At 35.7% G+C, this 18,001-nt stretch overlaps 1 protein-coding gene across 1 annotated transcript; it reads left to right on the forward strand.

Annotated features, from left to right (window-relative positions):
* Positions 1-5,815: 5,815 nt before the first annotated feature.
* Positions 5,816-16,741, forward strand: LOC138312770 (cell adhesion molecule 2-like; the record flags this gene model as incomplete). Its single annotated transcript, XM_069253532.1, has 4 exons — positions 5,816-5,894; positions 6,029-6,337; positions 8,194-8,505; positions 16,517-16,741. Coding segments are annotated over exons 1-4 (925 nt in total), but the record flags the coding sequence as incomplete, so codon positions are not given.
* Positions 16,742-18,001: the final 1,260 nt, after the last annotated feature.

Genomic DNA, 18,001 nt, shown 5'->3' on the forward strand with positions numbered 1-18,001 from the left:
GACACATTCTATCATCTACTAACTGTACAGTTGAAGTTATGTCAGATTGGTAATACAGACACATTCTATCATCTACTACTGTACAGTAAGTTATGTCAGATTGGTAATACAAACACATTCTATCATAATACTACTGTACAGTAAGTTATGTCAGATTGGTAATACAAACACATTCTATCATTTACTACTGCTACAGTAAGTTATGTCAGATTGGTAATACAGACACATTCTATCATCTACTACTGTACAGTAAGTTATGTCTACTGTACAGTAAGTTATGTCAGATTGGTAATACAGACACATTCTATCATCTACTACTGTACAGTAAGTTATGTCAGATTGGTAATACAGACACATTCTATCATCTACTACTGTACAGTAAGTTATGTCAGATTGGTAATACAGACACATTCTATCATCTACTACTGTACAGTAATGTTATGTCAGATTGGTAATACAGACACATTCTATCATCTACTACTGTACAGTAAGTTATGTCAGATTGGTAATACAGACACATTCTATCATCTACTACTGTACAGTAAGTTATGTCAGATTGGTAATACAGACACATTCTATCATCTACTACTGTACAGTAAGTTATGTCAGATTGGTAATACAGACACATTCTCATCATCTACTACTGTACAGTAAGTTATGTCAGATTGGTAATACAGACACATTCTATCATCTACTACTGTACAGTAAGTTATGTCAGATTGGTAATACAGACACATTCTATCATCTACTACTGTACAGTAAGTTATGTCAGATTGGTAATACAGACACATTCTATCATCTACTACTGTACAGTAAGTTATGTCAGATTGGTAATACAGATACACATTCTATCATCTACTACTGTACAGTAAGTTATGTCAGATTGGTAATACAGACACATTCTATCATCTACTACTGTACAGTAAGTTATGTCAGATTGGTAATACAGACACATTCTATCATCTACTACTGTACAGTAAGTTATGTCAGATTGGTAAATACAGACACATTCTATCATCTACTACTGTACAGTAAGTTATGTCAGATTGGTAATACAGACACATTCTATCATCTACTACTGTACAGTAAGTTATGTCAGATTGGTAATACAGACACATTCTATCATCTACTACTGTACAGTAAGTTATGTCAGATTGGTAATACAGACACATTCTATCATCTACTACTGTACAGTAAGTTATGTCAGATTGGTAATACAGACACATTCTATCATCTACTACTGTACAGTAAGTTATGTCAGATTGGTAATACAGACACATTCTATCATCTACTACTGTACAGTAAGTTATGTCAGATTGGTAATACAGACACATTCTATCATCTACTACTGTACAGTAAGTTATGTCAGATTGGTAATACAGACACATTCTATCATCTACTACTGTACAGTAAGTTATGTCAGATTGGTAATACAGACACATTCTATCATCTACTACTGTACAGTAAGTTATATCAGATTGGTAATACAGACACATTCTATCATCTACTACTGTACAGTAAGTTATGTCAGATTGGTAATACAGACACATTCTATCATCTACTACTGTACAGTAAGTTATGTCAGATTGGTAATACAGACACATTCTATCATCTACTACTGTACAGTAAGTTATGTCAGATTGGTAATACAGACACATTCTATCATCTACTACTGTACAGTAAGTTATGTCAGATTGGTAATACAGACACATTCTATCATCTACTACTGTACAGTAAGTTATGTCAGATTGGTAATACAGACACATTCTATCATCTACTACTACTGTACAGTAAGTTATGTCAGATTGGTAATACAGACACATTCTATCATCTACTACTGTACAGTAAGTTATGTCAGATTGGTAATACAGACACATTCTATCATCTACTACTGTACAGTAAGTTATGTCAGATTGGTAATACAGACACATTCTATCATCTACTACTGTACAGTAAGTTATGTCAGATTGGTAATACAGACACATTCTATCATCTACTACTGTACAGTAAGTTATGTCAGATTGGTAATACAGACACATTCTATCATCTACTACTGTACAGTAAGTTATGTCAGATTGGTAATACAGACACATTCTATCATCTACTACTGTACAGTAAGTTATGTCAGATTGGTAATACAGACACATTCTATCATCTACTACTGTACAGTAAGTTATGTCAGATTGGTAATACAGACACATTCTATCATCTACTACTGTACAGTAAGTTATGTCAGATTGGTAATACAGACACATTCTATCATCTACTACTGTACAGTAAGTTATGTCAGATTGGTAATACAGACACATTCTATCATCTACTACTGTACAGTAAGTTATGTCAGATTGGTAATACAGACACATTCTATCATCTACTACTGTACAGTAAGTTATGTCAGATTGGTAATACAGACACATTCTATCATCTACTACTGTACAGTAAGTTATGTCAGATTGGTAATACAGACACATTCTATCATCTACTACTGTACAGTAAGTTATGTCAGATTGGTAATACAGACACATTCTATCATCTACTACTGTACAGTAAGTTATGTCAGATTGGTAATACAGACACATTCTATCATCTACTACTGTACAGTAAGTTATGTCAGATTGGTAATACAGACACATTCTACCATCTACTACTGTACAGTAAGTTATGTCAGATTGGTAATACAGACACATTCTATCATCTACTACTGTACAGTAAGTTATGTCAGATTGGTAATACAGACACATTCTATCATCTACTACTGTACAGTAAGTTATGTCAGATTGGTAATACAGACACATTCTATCATCTACTACTGTACAGTAAGTTATGTCAGATTGGTAATACAGACACATTCTATCATCTACTACTGTACAGTAAGTTATGTCAGATTGGTAATACAGACACATTCTATCATCTACTACTGTACAGTAAGTTATGTCAGATTGGTAATACAGACACATTCTATCATCTACTACTGTACAGTAAGTTATGTCAGATTGGTAATACAGACACATTCTATCATCTACTACTGTACAGTAAGTTATGTCAGATTGGTAATACAGACACAATCTATCATCTACTACTGTACAGTTAGTTATGTCAGATTGGTAATACAGACACATTCTATCATCTACTACTGTACAGTAAGTTATGTCAGATTGGTAATACAGACACATTCTATCATCTACTACTGTACAGTAAGTTATGTCAGATTGGTAATACAGACACATTCTATCATCTACTACTGTACAGTAAGTTATGTCAGATTGGTAATACAGACACATTCTATCATCTACTACTGTACAGTATGTTATGTCAGATTGGTAATACAGACACATTCTATCATCTACTACTGTACAGTAAGTTATGTCAGATTGGTAATACAGACACATTCTATCATCTACTACTGTACAGTAAGTTATGTCAGATTGGTAATACAGACACATTCTATCATCTACTACTGTACAGTAAGTTATGTCAGATTGGTAATACAGACACATTCTATCATCTACTACTGTACAGTAAGTTATGTCAGATTGGTAATACAGACACATTCTATCATCTACTACTGTACAGTAAGTTATTTCAGATTGGTAATACAGACACATTCTATCATCTACTACTGTACAGTAAGTTATGTCAGATTGGTAATACAGACACATTCTATCATCTACTACTGTACAGTAAGTTATGTCAGATTGGTAATACAGACACATTCTATCATCTACTACTGTACAGTAAGTTATGTCAGATTGGTAATACAGACACATTCTATCATCTACTACTGTACAGTAAGTTATGTCAGATTGGTAATACAGACACATTCTATCATCTACTACTGTACAGTAAGTTATGTCAGATTGGTAATACAGACACATTCTATCATCTACTACTGTACAGTAAGTTATGTCAGATTGGTAATACAGACACATTCAATCATCTACTACTGTACAGTAAGTTATGTCAGATTGGTAATACAGACACATTCTATCATCATCTACTACTTTATGTGTTGTGACAGTAATTTTGTTGCATCCCCCCATCTTTTCCTGAGATTGGTAATCAAAACAGGACAATTCTAATGGAAGTATGATATTGACTACTGTGGTACGCCCGCCGCAAGGGTGTCCTATCAAAGATAAGTCCACTCTTTCGACGTCAAACAACACAGTTCAGTCAGAAAGTTTTTACCAGAGAAGACGACAAGATTCTGTTCACATGTCAATCTAGTAGCCCACTTGTCAGTGCTCAGAAAACCAGTGTTATGTATCTAGATTGTGAGTAATAGACTGATGTCTACATGATAAGTCTGTGCATCGACATTTCTAAAACCATGTACATTTTTAATAAGATAGCTATTTTAGATAAGAATTACGATTAATTACGATGGACGAAAGCGATCTTCATCCCGTACACGAATATTAGAAAAATGTGTATCATGATACCTTGCAAATTGCAAAAAAATGCGTACAAGATAAATGAGTAGAAATACATCATATGTACACATTTTCCATTACCTAGTTTTATAAATATGCATCATACAGGAATGGACATATATTGTCAATCTTTTGTAACTGTCACGTAATGCATTGTTTTATTTCGCAATTATTGCTTTTATTGAAACTCGACCATTTAGTTATTATTTAAATTTTAAATTTTGCTTGTAATAAGTATTTTCATTGGCTTAATAATTAACTTCATCATCTCATAATGGAAAATATGGTGTCGCAATTTATAACGTTGCTTCTGATTGAGGAAATGGTGTAATGATTTCTCAGAAAAAAAAGAGTCCCAAAATGAATTTGGAGTTCTACATAGATTATCTTCAGTAAATAGTAAATTCATTATTATAAGGATTCATTTGAATATGTTATTGAGAATTAACACAAAATTTGAAAATATATATGCATAACATAAAATGTATTTAAGTTAATCCTTCATTGTGTTAGTATGTCGGAGCTTAGGTTTTGAATGAGCCATTTTGATCCACAATTTTAATTAAAAAGCTTCTGTTTTAGGCATTCATATTTACGAAAAGTGTATTATAGACGCAGAGTAGGTCTTCTGATGTGTTATAGAAAAACTGCATGCATATGATTTGTCACGGTTCACATTATTCATTGTATACATTTTTCTAAGTCGTGTGCACGAGGTGTCATAGTACACACTTTTCAGGTACACTTTTTTTCTAATATTTTTATACGAGGTGACGGCCGCTGTCAGCCATCGTAATTAGATGATGGTAACTTGACAAAAACAAATTAAATTTATTCGACACAAGCTGGCCGGTTCTTGTTTGTCTAGATTGTCCAGATGCGAAATAAACAGTATTAAGAAATGTTGAAAAAAGAGAGTACCCAATACGAATTTTCCGATGTACAGATATATAACTAAATGTGAAAGAGAAAGGGAAATAAGAAAAACTGAGTCAAAATCAAAATCAATGAAAAAAGAATAATATGGTTACAGTGTTCGGGGAGCCATGGAATAGAAAAAAACTGTACGCTATCATTGGATAATAATTAGTTGAAAATGAAAGAATATATACAGTAATATATATATATAAATTGTGATATTTTATATAACGATAAAACGGTGGCTGATTTATGGTTTGTTAATGTTCGTCTTTTTGCGAAAAGACGAGAATCAACATATTTAAAAAGACGAACAGACGAGATTTTTGAAGTCGTAAAGACGAAAATGTAAGTCAATAATTTAGCGTGTATCAATTACGTCTTTTCGTGTTTTATTTTCGTCTTTTCGGGGCGAAAATTTTAAATACAGAAATTGTTAATTTTCGTCTTTTCGGGGTGTAAAGATGCAAACACGAAATGGCACACCGTGTAAAAACGATATCCAGGCACACATTAACACATTTAACCCAAAGAATTTACTGTGTTGGTTTTATACCAGATCACGTTTGGTGATCGAGATATAAGCAAGTGAGAGTCGTAAGTGTGTGCAGAAACCGAAGTGTAACTAGATACAACACACGCCATTAGACTAGTACTTTTTGTCTTATTTTTACCAGTAAAACCAAGACAGCCCACTCTATCAATTCCATCGTCTCAGACAGAGAATACGACTATAACGGTGGTGTGTGTGTCTACAGGAAGTAGACCTGCTGCTGACATCGAGTGGAATGTTGGGGGAACATGGCTGTCAAGTAATCCAGAGGAGGTCAAGGTACTGGACAATTCTACCGATACATACACCGTGACGTCATCACTCTCACGCCGCGTCACACGTCAGGACAATGGGAAGTCTGTGTACTGTAGAGTCAGTAACCGGGCCTTGTCTGGAGGGATTGAGTCAGTACGACAGACTATAACAGTATTGTGTAAGTATCTCTAACACAGTCACACGTCAGGACAATGGGAAGTCTGTGTACTGTAGAGTCAGTAACCGGGCCTTGTCTGGAGGGATTGAGTCAGTACGACAGACTATAACAGTATTGTGTAAGTATCTCTAACACAGTCACACGTCAGGCCAATGAGATCTCCATATAATGTAGAGTCAGTAACCGGGCCTTGTCTGGAAGGGATTGGGTCAGTACGACAAACTATAACTGTAACAGTATTGTGTAAGTATCTCTGACACAGTCTTCACACATTAGGCGAATGGGAAGTCTTGTACTGTAGAGTCAGTAACCGGACACTCATGGGATCTGAGAATTAGTTACATATTTTATAATTATGGACACACCAGAGTGCCCTAAGACAATTTTATAGGTCTAGATCCAAAATCGGTTAAAAATCATACTCTATATAAGTACTATAAAACTCTATATAGTACTAATAGTACTATATAGTTAATTAGGATGAAAAGCTCCCAGAATCAACATTCTTTAGGTACTAAAAATCACATCTTTACAAAAACGGTTACTGCCGTTGGAAAAAGCAAATAACCTTCCCTTCAAAGTCATCCTTCACATCTATACAAAGTGCCGTCACTACGAGGATTGCAGCCCAATCTGGACAAACATTACTCACAATTGTGTACGGCCGCCGAGTTAAAATTCATAGTAACATTTTAATTATAAATCCTCATGTATTACGCATAAGCGATACCTCCGCTGCAATTTCATTGGCTGACCGAAATGATAAATGTTGTTATACTCCTTTCGGGACTCTTCGTCATTTGCCTTTGGCGTAACCCACACACCAGAGACACCCGAAGAGAAATGCCACTATGAATTTTAACTTTAACTGGACAACAAAGTTACTGACACGGCAAAGAAATTAGTTTTCCATGTTCTAAGAAGCTTTTAAAATGTATTATCGTTGACGTATGAAGTGTAAGCCGTATATTTATTAATATTCATTATAAGCAAATTTGTTTTAGTGTTAGAATGATGTAAATCGAAAGTCAAACGAAATATTTCATTCGACGGGGCACCGCGATGGGTTGTTGTTGTCGTAATGGTACATGTTACATCACAATAAAATGGGAATTTCCTCCTTTCTCTTGTTTTGCTGCGATCCATTTATATTTACCTCATTTCATAATCGCGTGCGTTGATGACACTTACCGAACTCGGTTTTTTATCGGAATTTGTTTGTATTTGCTTCACCCACTTTTTGACTCGCCATTTTGTTAACAATTTTTGCAGTGCATTGTTGGAGTTCACTAAAGTTCAATGCTACTATTTTTATCTCACTCCTCATAGTTTCTCGACCGGGTCGCACCAAAATATACACTGTAGAAATATGGAATTTCCTTTTCAATTATTTTTTATTTGACATATTTGTATAAAAATTGTACTATATTATTTAGTATGGTATCTGGCACGCCATCAATATGTATTTTACTCAAACTCTCAAGGTTTAGTTAGGTTCATGTCCGTTTTAAGTTTATATAATAATTATGATGATTAAATTACATTTCAAAGTTACAAGCTTCATTTCGACTGTCATATATTTTTCTCTCATCAAGTCCGACTGCATCTTAATTTATAGATTCATATGTGGCTCTTGCAGTTATTGAGATTGTGTTTTGAAATATTGGAATTATAAAACAGGTTATGGTTTGAATGAACCCTATATAATGCATTATTTTTATTTATGTTTTCGTTATACCTAATATTACATTATCCATATCGTACCGATATTTTATCATTACATGGAGTCTATTGGAGCCTCCACTTTATAGAATAAGGCTGATATACAATATCCATTGTTGTTACTTATTTTACAGTCGGACCTGACAGTGTGAGTATAACCGGTAACAGAGTGGTGGTGGCGGACGGTACCAATACTCTGACCTTGACCTGTACAACACAGGAGTACAACAGACACGTACACATCACGTGGTACAACGGTACAACACGGATACCTAACACAGCGGCCGTCACCAACACGTCAGGAAGTTACGGGGGTTTTATATCTACACAGGTCCTACAACTCGTACCTGACAGGTACCAGGACGGTAACGTGGTCAGGTGTGTGGTCCAGAACGAGGACGTGACGCTGGGAGAGAGGACGGCCTCAGTTACACTGGATATCAACTGTAAGTATATTTGTTGTATAGTATGGGCAGTATTCTAAACAGTTAATACGGCATTAAATTGTAGTAAATATGTAATTATAAATTAATCTTGTAGATAAGTCTGCCTTAAGTATTAACTGTTTCGAACTAGAAAAAAACTCCCGAGTAAGAGTCAAATCAAATTGAAGGACGATTTTAGAATAAAAAATGACATATATGCTATGATACCATAGATCTAATGTTTTTGCAAAAAGATGTTTCCCTTTTCAAATATGCACAAATGATAGTTAATAAGTGTTTTTGGCAGCTGTTGTACATTAGTTCAATTATATATAGTCTAACCAACTCAAACTCTTTAATATTCAATCATAAGGCCATCATCTATACATCTTTAACATTTTAACTTAAAAAAAACTCCCGAAAAACATTAGAAATATTAATGGTCCCCGTAGAATGATTTGTTTTGAAAATATGCCGCTTTTTGAACAATCTATGCATGATCATAACATACGCCATGTTGACGCCATTTGTATACCCAGGTGTTGCGTGCTCTGTGTTGTAATGCTATGTTGTAACATCGTGGCGATGAGGAAGAGCAACACATCATGGGATTTGCTAAAAGTTCAATTGAGGAGTTCGACGAAATCATCGAGAACTGGGAAACATTACAGAACGTATTGAACAGTACTTTCTAGCGAACGATGTTTCCGGACACTTACAATGTCAATGCCTTGTTTGCAATCATAGACCTCAAAACTTACACATTACCAAAGAACTTGAGTGTACTTCATCAACCGGCTACATTTCCTTACATGGCTTTATTTGAAAAGCTTACTTCACACCTATGCCCTAGACCATCGGTGATAGCACATCGATTCAGGTTTTACAAACGTAAGCAGCATGCCGGGAGTGTTGCGAGCGCATCGATGGCGGATGGTTAGAAAATTCCCCCCGAAGATCGCCTGATCAAAATCGATCATCATCATCTTTTCTTTATATTTTTAGTGTCATATTTTGATAAACATGTAGTTTTCGATATATTCTATCATATGTTTAGGCATTAGGTTGCTTTTAGTGCCACATTTTTTCACTAGAATAGCATGATGCTAACTGTTATTGTTACGTGATATTCAAATCTCAAAATCGCTACCGCCTGAGGACGAGTCGAGGCGACCTTCTGTGTGTAGACACCTTTCTGCCCATTAGATAAAATAATAAGTAACATGTAATATAAGTATTTTATTTCCCTTACTCTTACATTTTACAATACCTCGTAATTATCTCCATGAGCGTCTCTAAACTTCAAAAATATCTCGACAGGAACGATGTTCGTAAGTGTGGTCGTACACTTATTTTCGTCTCTGACAGCAAGAGCCTAAAACGTAGAGATGGAGCTGAAACGCCGTTTTGAAAAACGTATGGTGTGTGGTACGTCGCCCTGGCCAGAACACTCCAGTTTCAATTAATTATAGAGTTTTGAATTGGAAGCCCTTCATCAGACGCTACACTAAGGTGTCAATATTTCTGACCGAACCAAGAAGACTTGGTCGATTCATCAGCCTACAAGAAGCCCCTTTCGACAATGTACTAGAACAAAACGGCAGACTCTCAGTAGAAAATATGGAGATTCCGTTAAATTCACAATCCTGCAATGTCCCTATTATAGTATCCGAATATGGAATACTAACAAAGGCTACGCTAACGCGGAATCACTTGCCGACTCAGACTCAATCTTAAGAGTGAAAAATGATAAACTGTACAAAGTGATCAATGTTCTAAATCGTGAATTAGAAACAGCCTCTCCAAAGCTTATCCTTGATATGTTGACGTCGAGAAAGAGCAACAAGGCCTACACGTCGGAAAAAAAATATCACACTTCCCCTGCGAGACGTTGATGAATATTCTTCAATTATTCATGAATATGTGCATGCAATTCATGAACTTGACACTGCATGAATAATGTAGGAAAAATATTTCATAAACATTCATGAATCCTTTCATTCATGAATTCAGGAACGTTCATGAACCTCTTTTATTCATGAAATCATGAACATTCATGAACAACCCATTCATGAAAATTCATAAAAATTTCATGAATATTGAAGAATATTCATGAACTTGAAACTATCATGAAAGATCATGAATGTTTTATACGTGATAATTCATGAGTAATTCATGAACTATAACTCGCAGTGGTATGCACAAACAATTCATGAATATTCATAAAACTTCATGTACTGGAACATTTCATGAATATTGAGTCGTGTTCATGAAGTTTAATGAATGCAAACTTGGAGTCAGTGGTATCTGAATTTCATTAACTCTACTGGGGGTCCAGAATTGAAATTTTCTAACCAAGTAATGAATATTCTATTGGAATCAATTCAATATTTGAAGAAACAAATGACATATGTATAATTCATATATTGATATGTAACTTCAGAAGAGTTAAACATGAAATCACCAACAGTTTACTGTGTTCATTATATTTTTCATACTGCCACAGATAAGTGCTAACAAAATCTGTATTCAGTGATACGCAGCAGTCAATTTTATAATACTTTGGAATAATCCGTTCACTAATGTGCCAAAACACAGATACAGCTTTGGCGGGAAATTTAATGAATTATATGGATAACTGATATTCATTATAATCCTTAAAATGATTGAAATCTTTTCATTCATTTTGAAGAATCTTAATAAATGTCAGCTACGCATAAAACTTCATGGATAATTCTTGAGGCAATTGATCATGAACAATCATGAATGTTTCATGGATTCATAAAAACTTTATGAAGAGTTCATGAGAGTCATTTGATGAATATTCATGAACATTTTTTCATAAACCACAATCTGCTCATATTATTGAAAGTTCATGAATCTTTCATGAATATCATGATGACAATGCCGTCTCGCAGGGGTCGCTTCTAACGGACGGGGTACATTCTACGAATGTTCTAAACAAATAATGGCTGAGATCACTGAGTACTTTGTAGCTGAACACTGACATTTATATGAATTAGTTTCTGCTCAGCTGTCTGGGCATTGCTCCGCCACTGAGCCAGTAACCTATATATTTGTATATCATGCATAAACTAACTTTAAATATTATACAGTTTAGTCCTGTTAATTATATCTACCTAGTGTGTTTACCATGTAAAACGACCAGCGGAATAAGATGTACACACCCCAAGATTCACTATATCTGTGTCGTCAATGCGAAAACGGAACTCAATACACACGCTAAGCATATTCAATGTGGTATCTGTGGGCTAAATTTACTGCCAATGATGTTCAAGTATTTCAGATATGGCTACCGGTGTCTAATAAATAGTGACATGGACAACACTACCTTGTCATACAGAGTGTGTAATATAACAAATCCAACTCTGGACCATATCAATAACTCCCTTAAAATGCTGTGTGATAAAAATGAAGTCAGACTCGACAGCATAGAGAGCAGGCTAAAACCAACCTGATACTACCTCCAAAAAACGATGGATAACCTTAGGGAAAATGTCTTTTGAACTGGTAGTGGAGCGGCTAAGCATAAAAATCGTTCAAAATTTGCATAAAGCGTGGAATTTTGCTAATGGCTTCTTTAGGACATAAGGTTTCAGGACAAAAAAAAATGGACCCCCAAAAAACCACGGCCTCTGGAGGCTGCCATATTGGTTTTCAAATTGGCCGACACAAAAATCACTTTCTGCGACCCATATCTCACGTTTCTATAATAGCTCAACTCAAACTTATAACGTTTTCACCCATGTTTAAACGTCAAGTAGAAGGACTTCAGTTTATATATTTGAAAATGGCACGCCAACTTTGCGAGCTACTAGTATTCGATCTGCGATACCCTAACACAAACTAACAAGGCTGAATTAGAAGACACTAAACGGATAAATGATCCTGGCATAATATGTCTAACCGAAATTCTTCAAAAAAACGCCCATCATATACTAAAGACGATCGTCACTACAAGATGGAAAGCTATTACCACTATGTAGTTAGAAACATGAAGAAAGGAATATTAATATGTATTAAAAGCAAATTTAGTTCAGAATACATTGAACTGGACTCCTTGGAAGACCAGGTATCTTGCACGATAAACTTTAGAACATAGAGACCAATTACCAATTCCTTATTTGGAATATCTACAGCGGTCCAAACAACACAGAAGATATTAAACAAAATCCTAGAAATCCTTAAAAGGCTGAACACCATGAACTTTACGCAGATATATTACTTGTTGGAAATCTCAATTAAAACCACATAAACTCGGAGACAATGTCAGGATCGGTTTGGACACCATGCTAACAAATTCATGTCTACTATTGAGGACATGCTACATGTTCCAACATATGTAAAGGATCCGATCTAGATATAGAGAAGGGACAAGCAAGTAATATCCTGGAGCTGATCATCACAAATGAGGAAGGAATGGTAGAGAATCTTGATTATAATCCAAATTTAGGTTCCAGTGACCACTTAGTACTATCATTTGACCTAATCGTGTTACTTTGACAACAATCCAGGAGGACAACACTAAACCAAGATACAACTTTCATAGAGAGGAGACTACATAGCTAATAAGGCAAAATTTTACCATATATACAACTACACAAACTGTCTTAATGTCTCAGAAATCTGAGAAGTCCTCAGTCAGCACATTGCTAAGGAGATAGAGGAGAACATTCCACTACATAAAATTATAACCAACGAAATTCAAAACCTTATATATTCAAAACAACTAGAGATGCAGTCAGACAAAACGAAAATGTACTTTTGCCATCAGTAGCTGCAATATTTGTATCTCAAAACGACTTTAAGTTAGAAAATGATATCGTCTTTAGAAAGGATATTATTGAAATTGAAAGTGTGCAGTGTAGAGCTACAAAGAGGATTAAAACTATCAAAGACTTGTCCTATGAAGACAGACGTAGAACACTGGTATTCTCCCGACACTAGAGTACAGAGACGTAAACGTTCTGATTTGATTTGCCCCGCCCACTTGTATCAGCTCCCACCAATAATTTTTTTTCAATACAACCTATAAGCTAATAAGAGTTCTTTTTTAATTTTTAATTTGTTGTTAATAGCGATACGTTTAACAATTTGTAATAACATTATAAAACCACGCGCGCGCAGCAGTCGGAATTTAAATGTCGGTGTAAGGAGGGGAAAACGCCCCTAAACGCCACAATGATTCATTACATCATCAATGCCTCCTCACAAATGTTTACACTTTCAACAAGGTACATCAGCAAAATATTCCTTGTACCTGATCTCTGATATAAGTGATACATAGTCGATTACCATTGGAAACATGTTCCCATTCACCGAATCTGTTACTGTTATCAGATCAGTGTGTGGCTTTAAATTATAGTTCTGTTATGAACCTAGATTCATAACAGAACTATAAGTTCCCAGTGGGATACCAAAATACAGGATGTATACGATGATGTCACAGGTAAAACTGAAGATGTCAGGTACAAAATCAACCGACCGTAAAATACACATCCTTGTCAATGGTTGTCGCATGCCTTGTCCTGGAACGTAGTACAGGTGTTGAAAGCTACGTTACGAAATTTTACACGAGCCAAGAAGATGATGTGAATGATGTAGCAATTTTAAAGTGCAACATCGGAGGCGGTAGGACTACCACATGCATGCGGTTTCGTATTAAATTTTGAGACCTAACACGAACCAAGACAACTCATAAAATCCTTAAATGAACACAAAATAATATTATTTATTTCAGTTGCCGAATGTGTTCTCTAGAAAGATGCCAATGTATTTTTCTTTTTTATGAGCTGATCAATTGCAAAGTTGAAGCGACCGCGGCCGTACATACTTACATATGTATGTTGGCTAGTGCATGAATCAAGAACTTATAAATGCTTAAATAAACACATATTATATTCTTTATTCAGTTGCCGAATATGTTCTCTAGAAAGATGCCGATGTATTTTCTTCTTTTAATGGCAAAGATGAAGCGACCGCGGCCGTATACATGTACATACATGTGCATATGTAGGCTAGTGCTGCGAACATGGAACATACAAAATATGATTTTAAATTTATTTTGTGTAGTAGATGAACGTTTTGAACTATAACGAAAAAAACAATAGTTCAGATCTATTTTAAAATCAATAGCTTTACAAAACGAAAAGCAGTTACAAACAATGAACGTATTCCCGCTGCCACCGACAAATAAAATTTTAAGCCTTTAGCGATGACACCCTGCTGACACTCGTTCCGACCGTTACGATCGCGGGGGTCATTGCAACACACGATCGCTACGAGAATCCGCGATGACGAGACGAAAATCCCGGTGATACATAGGCATAATAAGCTCATCGCGGTGAAATCATCGCAATCCTTCACTGTGATGCCATGCTTCGTCGCGCTAAATTACCGCGATGAGAGGATCGCTTAGAATTTTAATGGTCCGATCTGTATCTACAAATGGCGGTGGGTGATGTTTCCAAAGAGCTGTTAACAATTAACACTCACAAGGGCCTTTTTCAATGCAGCAGATTTCCTTTCAGAGTAGCTTCAGACCCTGTGATATGGCAGCACAATGGGCAATGAATGGACCAAGTACTACACAACATACCTTTCACATTCGGTATACTTGATGATATGATAATCAGTGGCAGAACAGACAAGGAACACTTGGAGAACTTGAACACTGTCCTTGACAGACTTGAGTCATGCAACTTGAAAGACAACCTTGATAAATGCGAGTTCTTTAAGAATGTAATTACATACTGTGGGCACATCAATCAATACAGAAGGTCTACAGAAATCCCTAGAAATGGTCAGTGTCGTGCTGAATGCACCGATACCGAAAGATGTACATGTACAACAACTTCGTTCTGTCTTAGGCCTCGTAAACTATTTTCTTACCAAATCTATCCGATGTTGTTGCGCCATTGAATGAACTGTTACATAATGAGAATGTCTGAAAATGGACTATCGTGTTTTTGACAATGCTTTTTACTACAGTGAAAGCTCATAACATCAGAACAAGTGTGTCACTACAATACTCAGCTACCCGTGAGACATGTAATGCTTCACCTTCCGGTTTGGAAGCCGTTGTTTCTTTCATCAGACCGGATGATTCCGAACTACCTATCGCATTTGAAACACGGGCCTTGAAGAATGCAATAAAGGCTTATTCACAGGTAGTTAAGAGAGCTCTATGATTGTACTTGGAATTAAAAAATTCCTTACCTACCTACATTGCTATCGTTTCACATTGGTCACGGACCATAAGCCATTCACCCACATAAGTCAATACTTCAATTACTGCGGCTAGACTGCAAAGCTACGCACTTTTCCTTGCTGGTCACTCATATGACATTGAGTACCGCCGTACCCCGTACCAAGAACGAACCACTGCAACGCTGAAGGAATCAGCAAGTTAACTGCTGTCCTCTGCTACAACAAAAACTATATAGATGAAGCATTTGTGCTTTATACATATCAACTGGAGAGCTTACTTGTTTCTCATGTCCAAGTACGGAGAGAAAAAAAACTATTATAAGTTCTTAAACATGTTTTTCGGGGAACAAGCAACTTTCCAAAAGATGACCAATCCAAACACTATTGTAACCGTGTGAGTTTACTTGTCATCAAAGATGCGTAATGTGGAGGAAATCGCGTAGTTGTGCCAGAAACCCTCCAGGCTACTGTGCTAGAAGAACTACATAATGTATACCTAAGCATTATAAGAATGAAGAATTTAGCACGCTCATAAGTGTGGTGGACAATGATATCAAACGTGCAAGTTGCACAATTGGTTGTCAAACTACCAGTAATTTGCCGAAAGCAGCATCTGTACACCCATGGGACTAGCCAACCACCCCTTGGGATAGACTGCATGTGGACTTTGCTGGCCCTTTCATAGACTACATGTTCCTTCTACTTGTTGTTGATTCCCATTCCAAGTGATTCGGAAATATACCCAATGAAATCGACACGACTACAAGTCTCACCATTTTAAGAAACTACGCATTCTGTTCAGGTCAGTATGGTCTTCACACGACAACTGGTCTTGACATTGGACCACAGTTCAAGTCCAAGGAAGTGTTCATGAAACAGAACGGGATCCGGCATATTACATCCGAGCCCTATTATCCGCGTGCAAACGGATTGGCCGAAAGATTTTTGCAGACCTTCAAAATAGCAATGAAACATGTAAAGGGAGATAACCGGGAACAACCTACTAAAGAACCACTGACTGTACCCGGTGTGTTCTTTAGTTTAATGTTATCATATTATGCAAAGGGCATAATAATCCCTGTGTGGTAACGCAGACCAAAGGTTTATCTAGTGTTTGTTCCATTATAGTACGCGTCCGAGTCTGCGCGCGTAGTACGTTACGATGATTATTGGAAATGTCTAATAAAAGAGTTCACCATGTTGACGCAATTGGTATGCCAAGTGTTATGTGTTTCTGTATTGTAATGCTACAAATACATAACATAACCTGTACTCGATAACGTTAATAAGATGTGGGTAATTTTCCCGAAATCTCTGTAGATTTTGAATTATAACTTTATGACCAAAATTACGAACCTAACGTTCTTGTAAAGATTTTGTCCATGGAGTTATCAGAATTCGTCTTTATGTGTCAATATATTACCAATAAATCCTATTTTATGCGATACAATTACTATAAGCGATTTTCTGCCAATATTCATGTAGGAATTTCTATGTAAAACACAATGTTTGGGTTTTTTGGTTTTTATAATTGGTGTGAATTCACAAACCAAATATTAACTAGCTAATATAGTTTTCAGTGAATTGGTTGATGGATCATATATTATTAGTTCAAAGAGGTTATGTCAAAGATGTTTAACTAGATAAACACATGGTACATTTGTATTTTACCAACTTCTTATTGTGTTGCTAAACTCGTTAGTATTTCGTATTACCGAAACACCATATAAGCAAAAGATACGACATCGTTTGCAAATTAGCTTCTACAAATTATAAAAACTGTTATGAACGTAATCAACCGTTATGGCAGCAATATACTCTTAAACAATATCGAAGGGAAATTACTTATTTTTACTAGTGACTGCATTGCAATTAAGATTGAAAACAACAAAGGTTCTACGCTACGAACATTTTATGTCATACACTAATATATTCATTCATGGATAAATTTGTTCCAGTTTTTCCAATTTTAGTTTTACCTAATCCAACCTATTTACTCATATGTAGCACCGTCTCAGATGTGCTTAATTAAGGATTGATTGTCAATTTTGTTGCTTGCATTGACTGATGAAGAAAGTTAATCTCGTGCAAATGAAGTGAACTGCGAAGCAGTTCATGTAACATTTGCACGAGATTAACTTTCTTCATCAGTCAATGCAAGCAACAAAATTGATAATCAATCCTTATATTTACATTAACCAATTTAAAAATTCCGCTGTTAAAAAAAGTCAAATTATATGTGTTCGGTATAAGATTATTATACAATTTTGCAACATTGTACCAGTTA

This window comes from Argopecten irradians, unplaced genomic scaffold, assembly GCF_041381155.1.
Source record: "Argopecten irradians isolate NY unplaced genomic scaffold, Ai_NY scaffold_0463, whole genome shotgun sequence".
In the NCBI taxonomy this organism is placed as follows: Eukaryota; Metazoa; Mollusca; class Bivalvia; order Pectinida; family Pectinidae; genus Argopecten; species Argopecten irradians.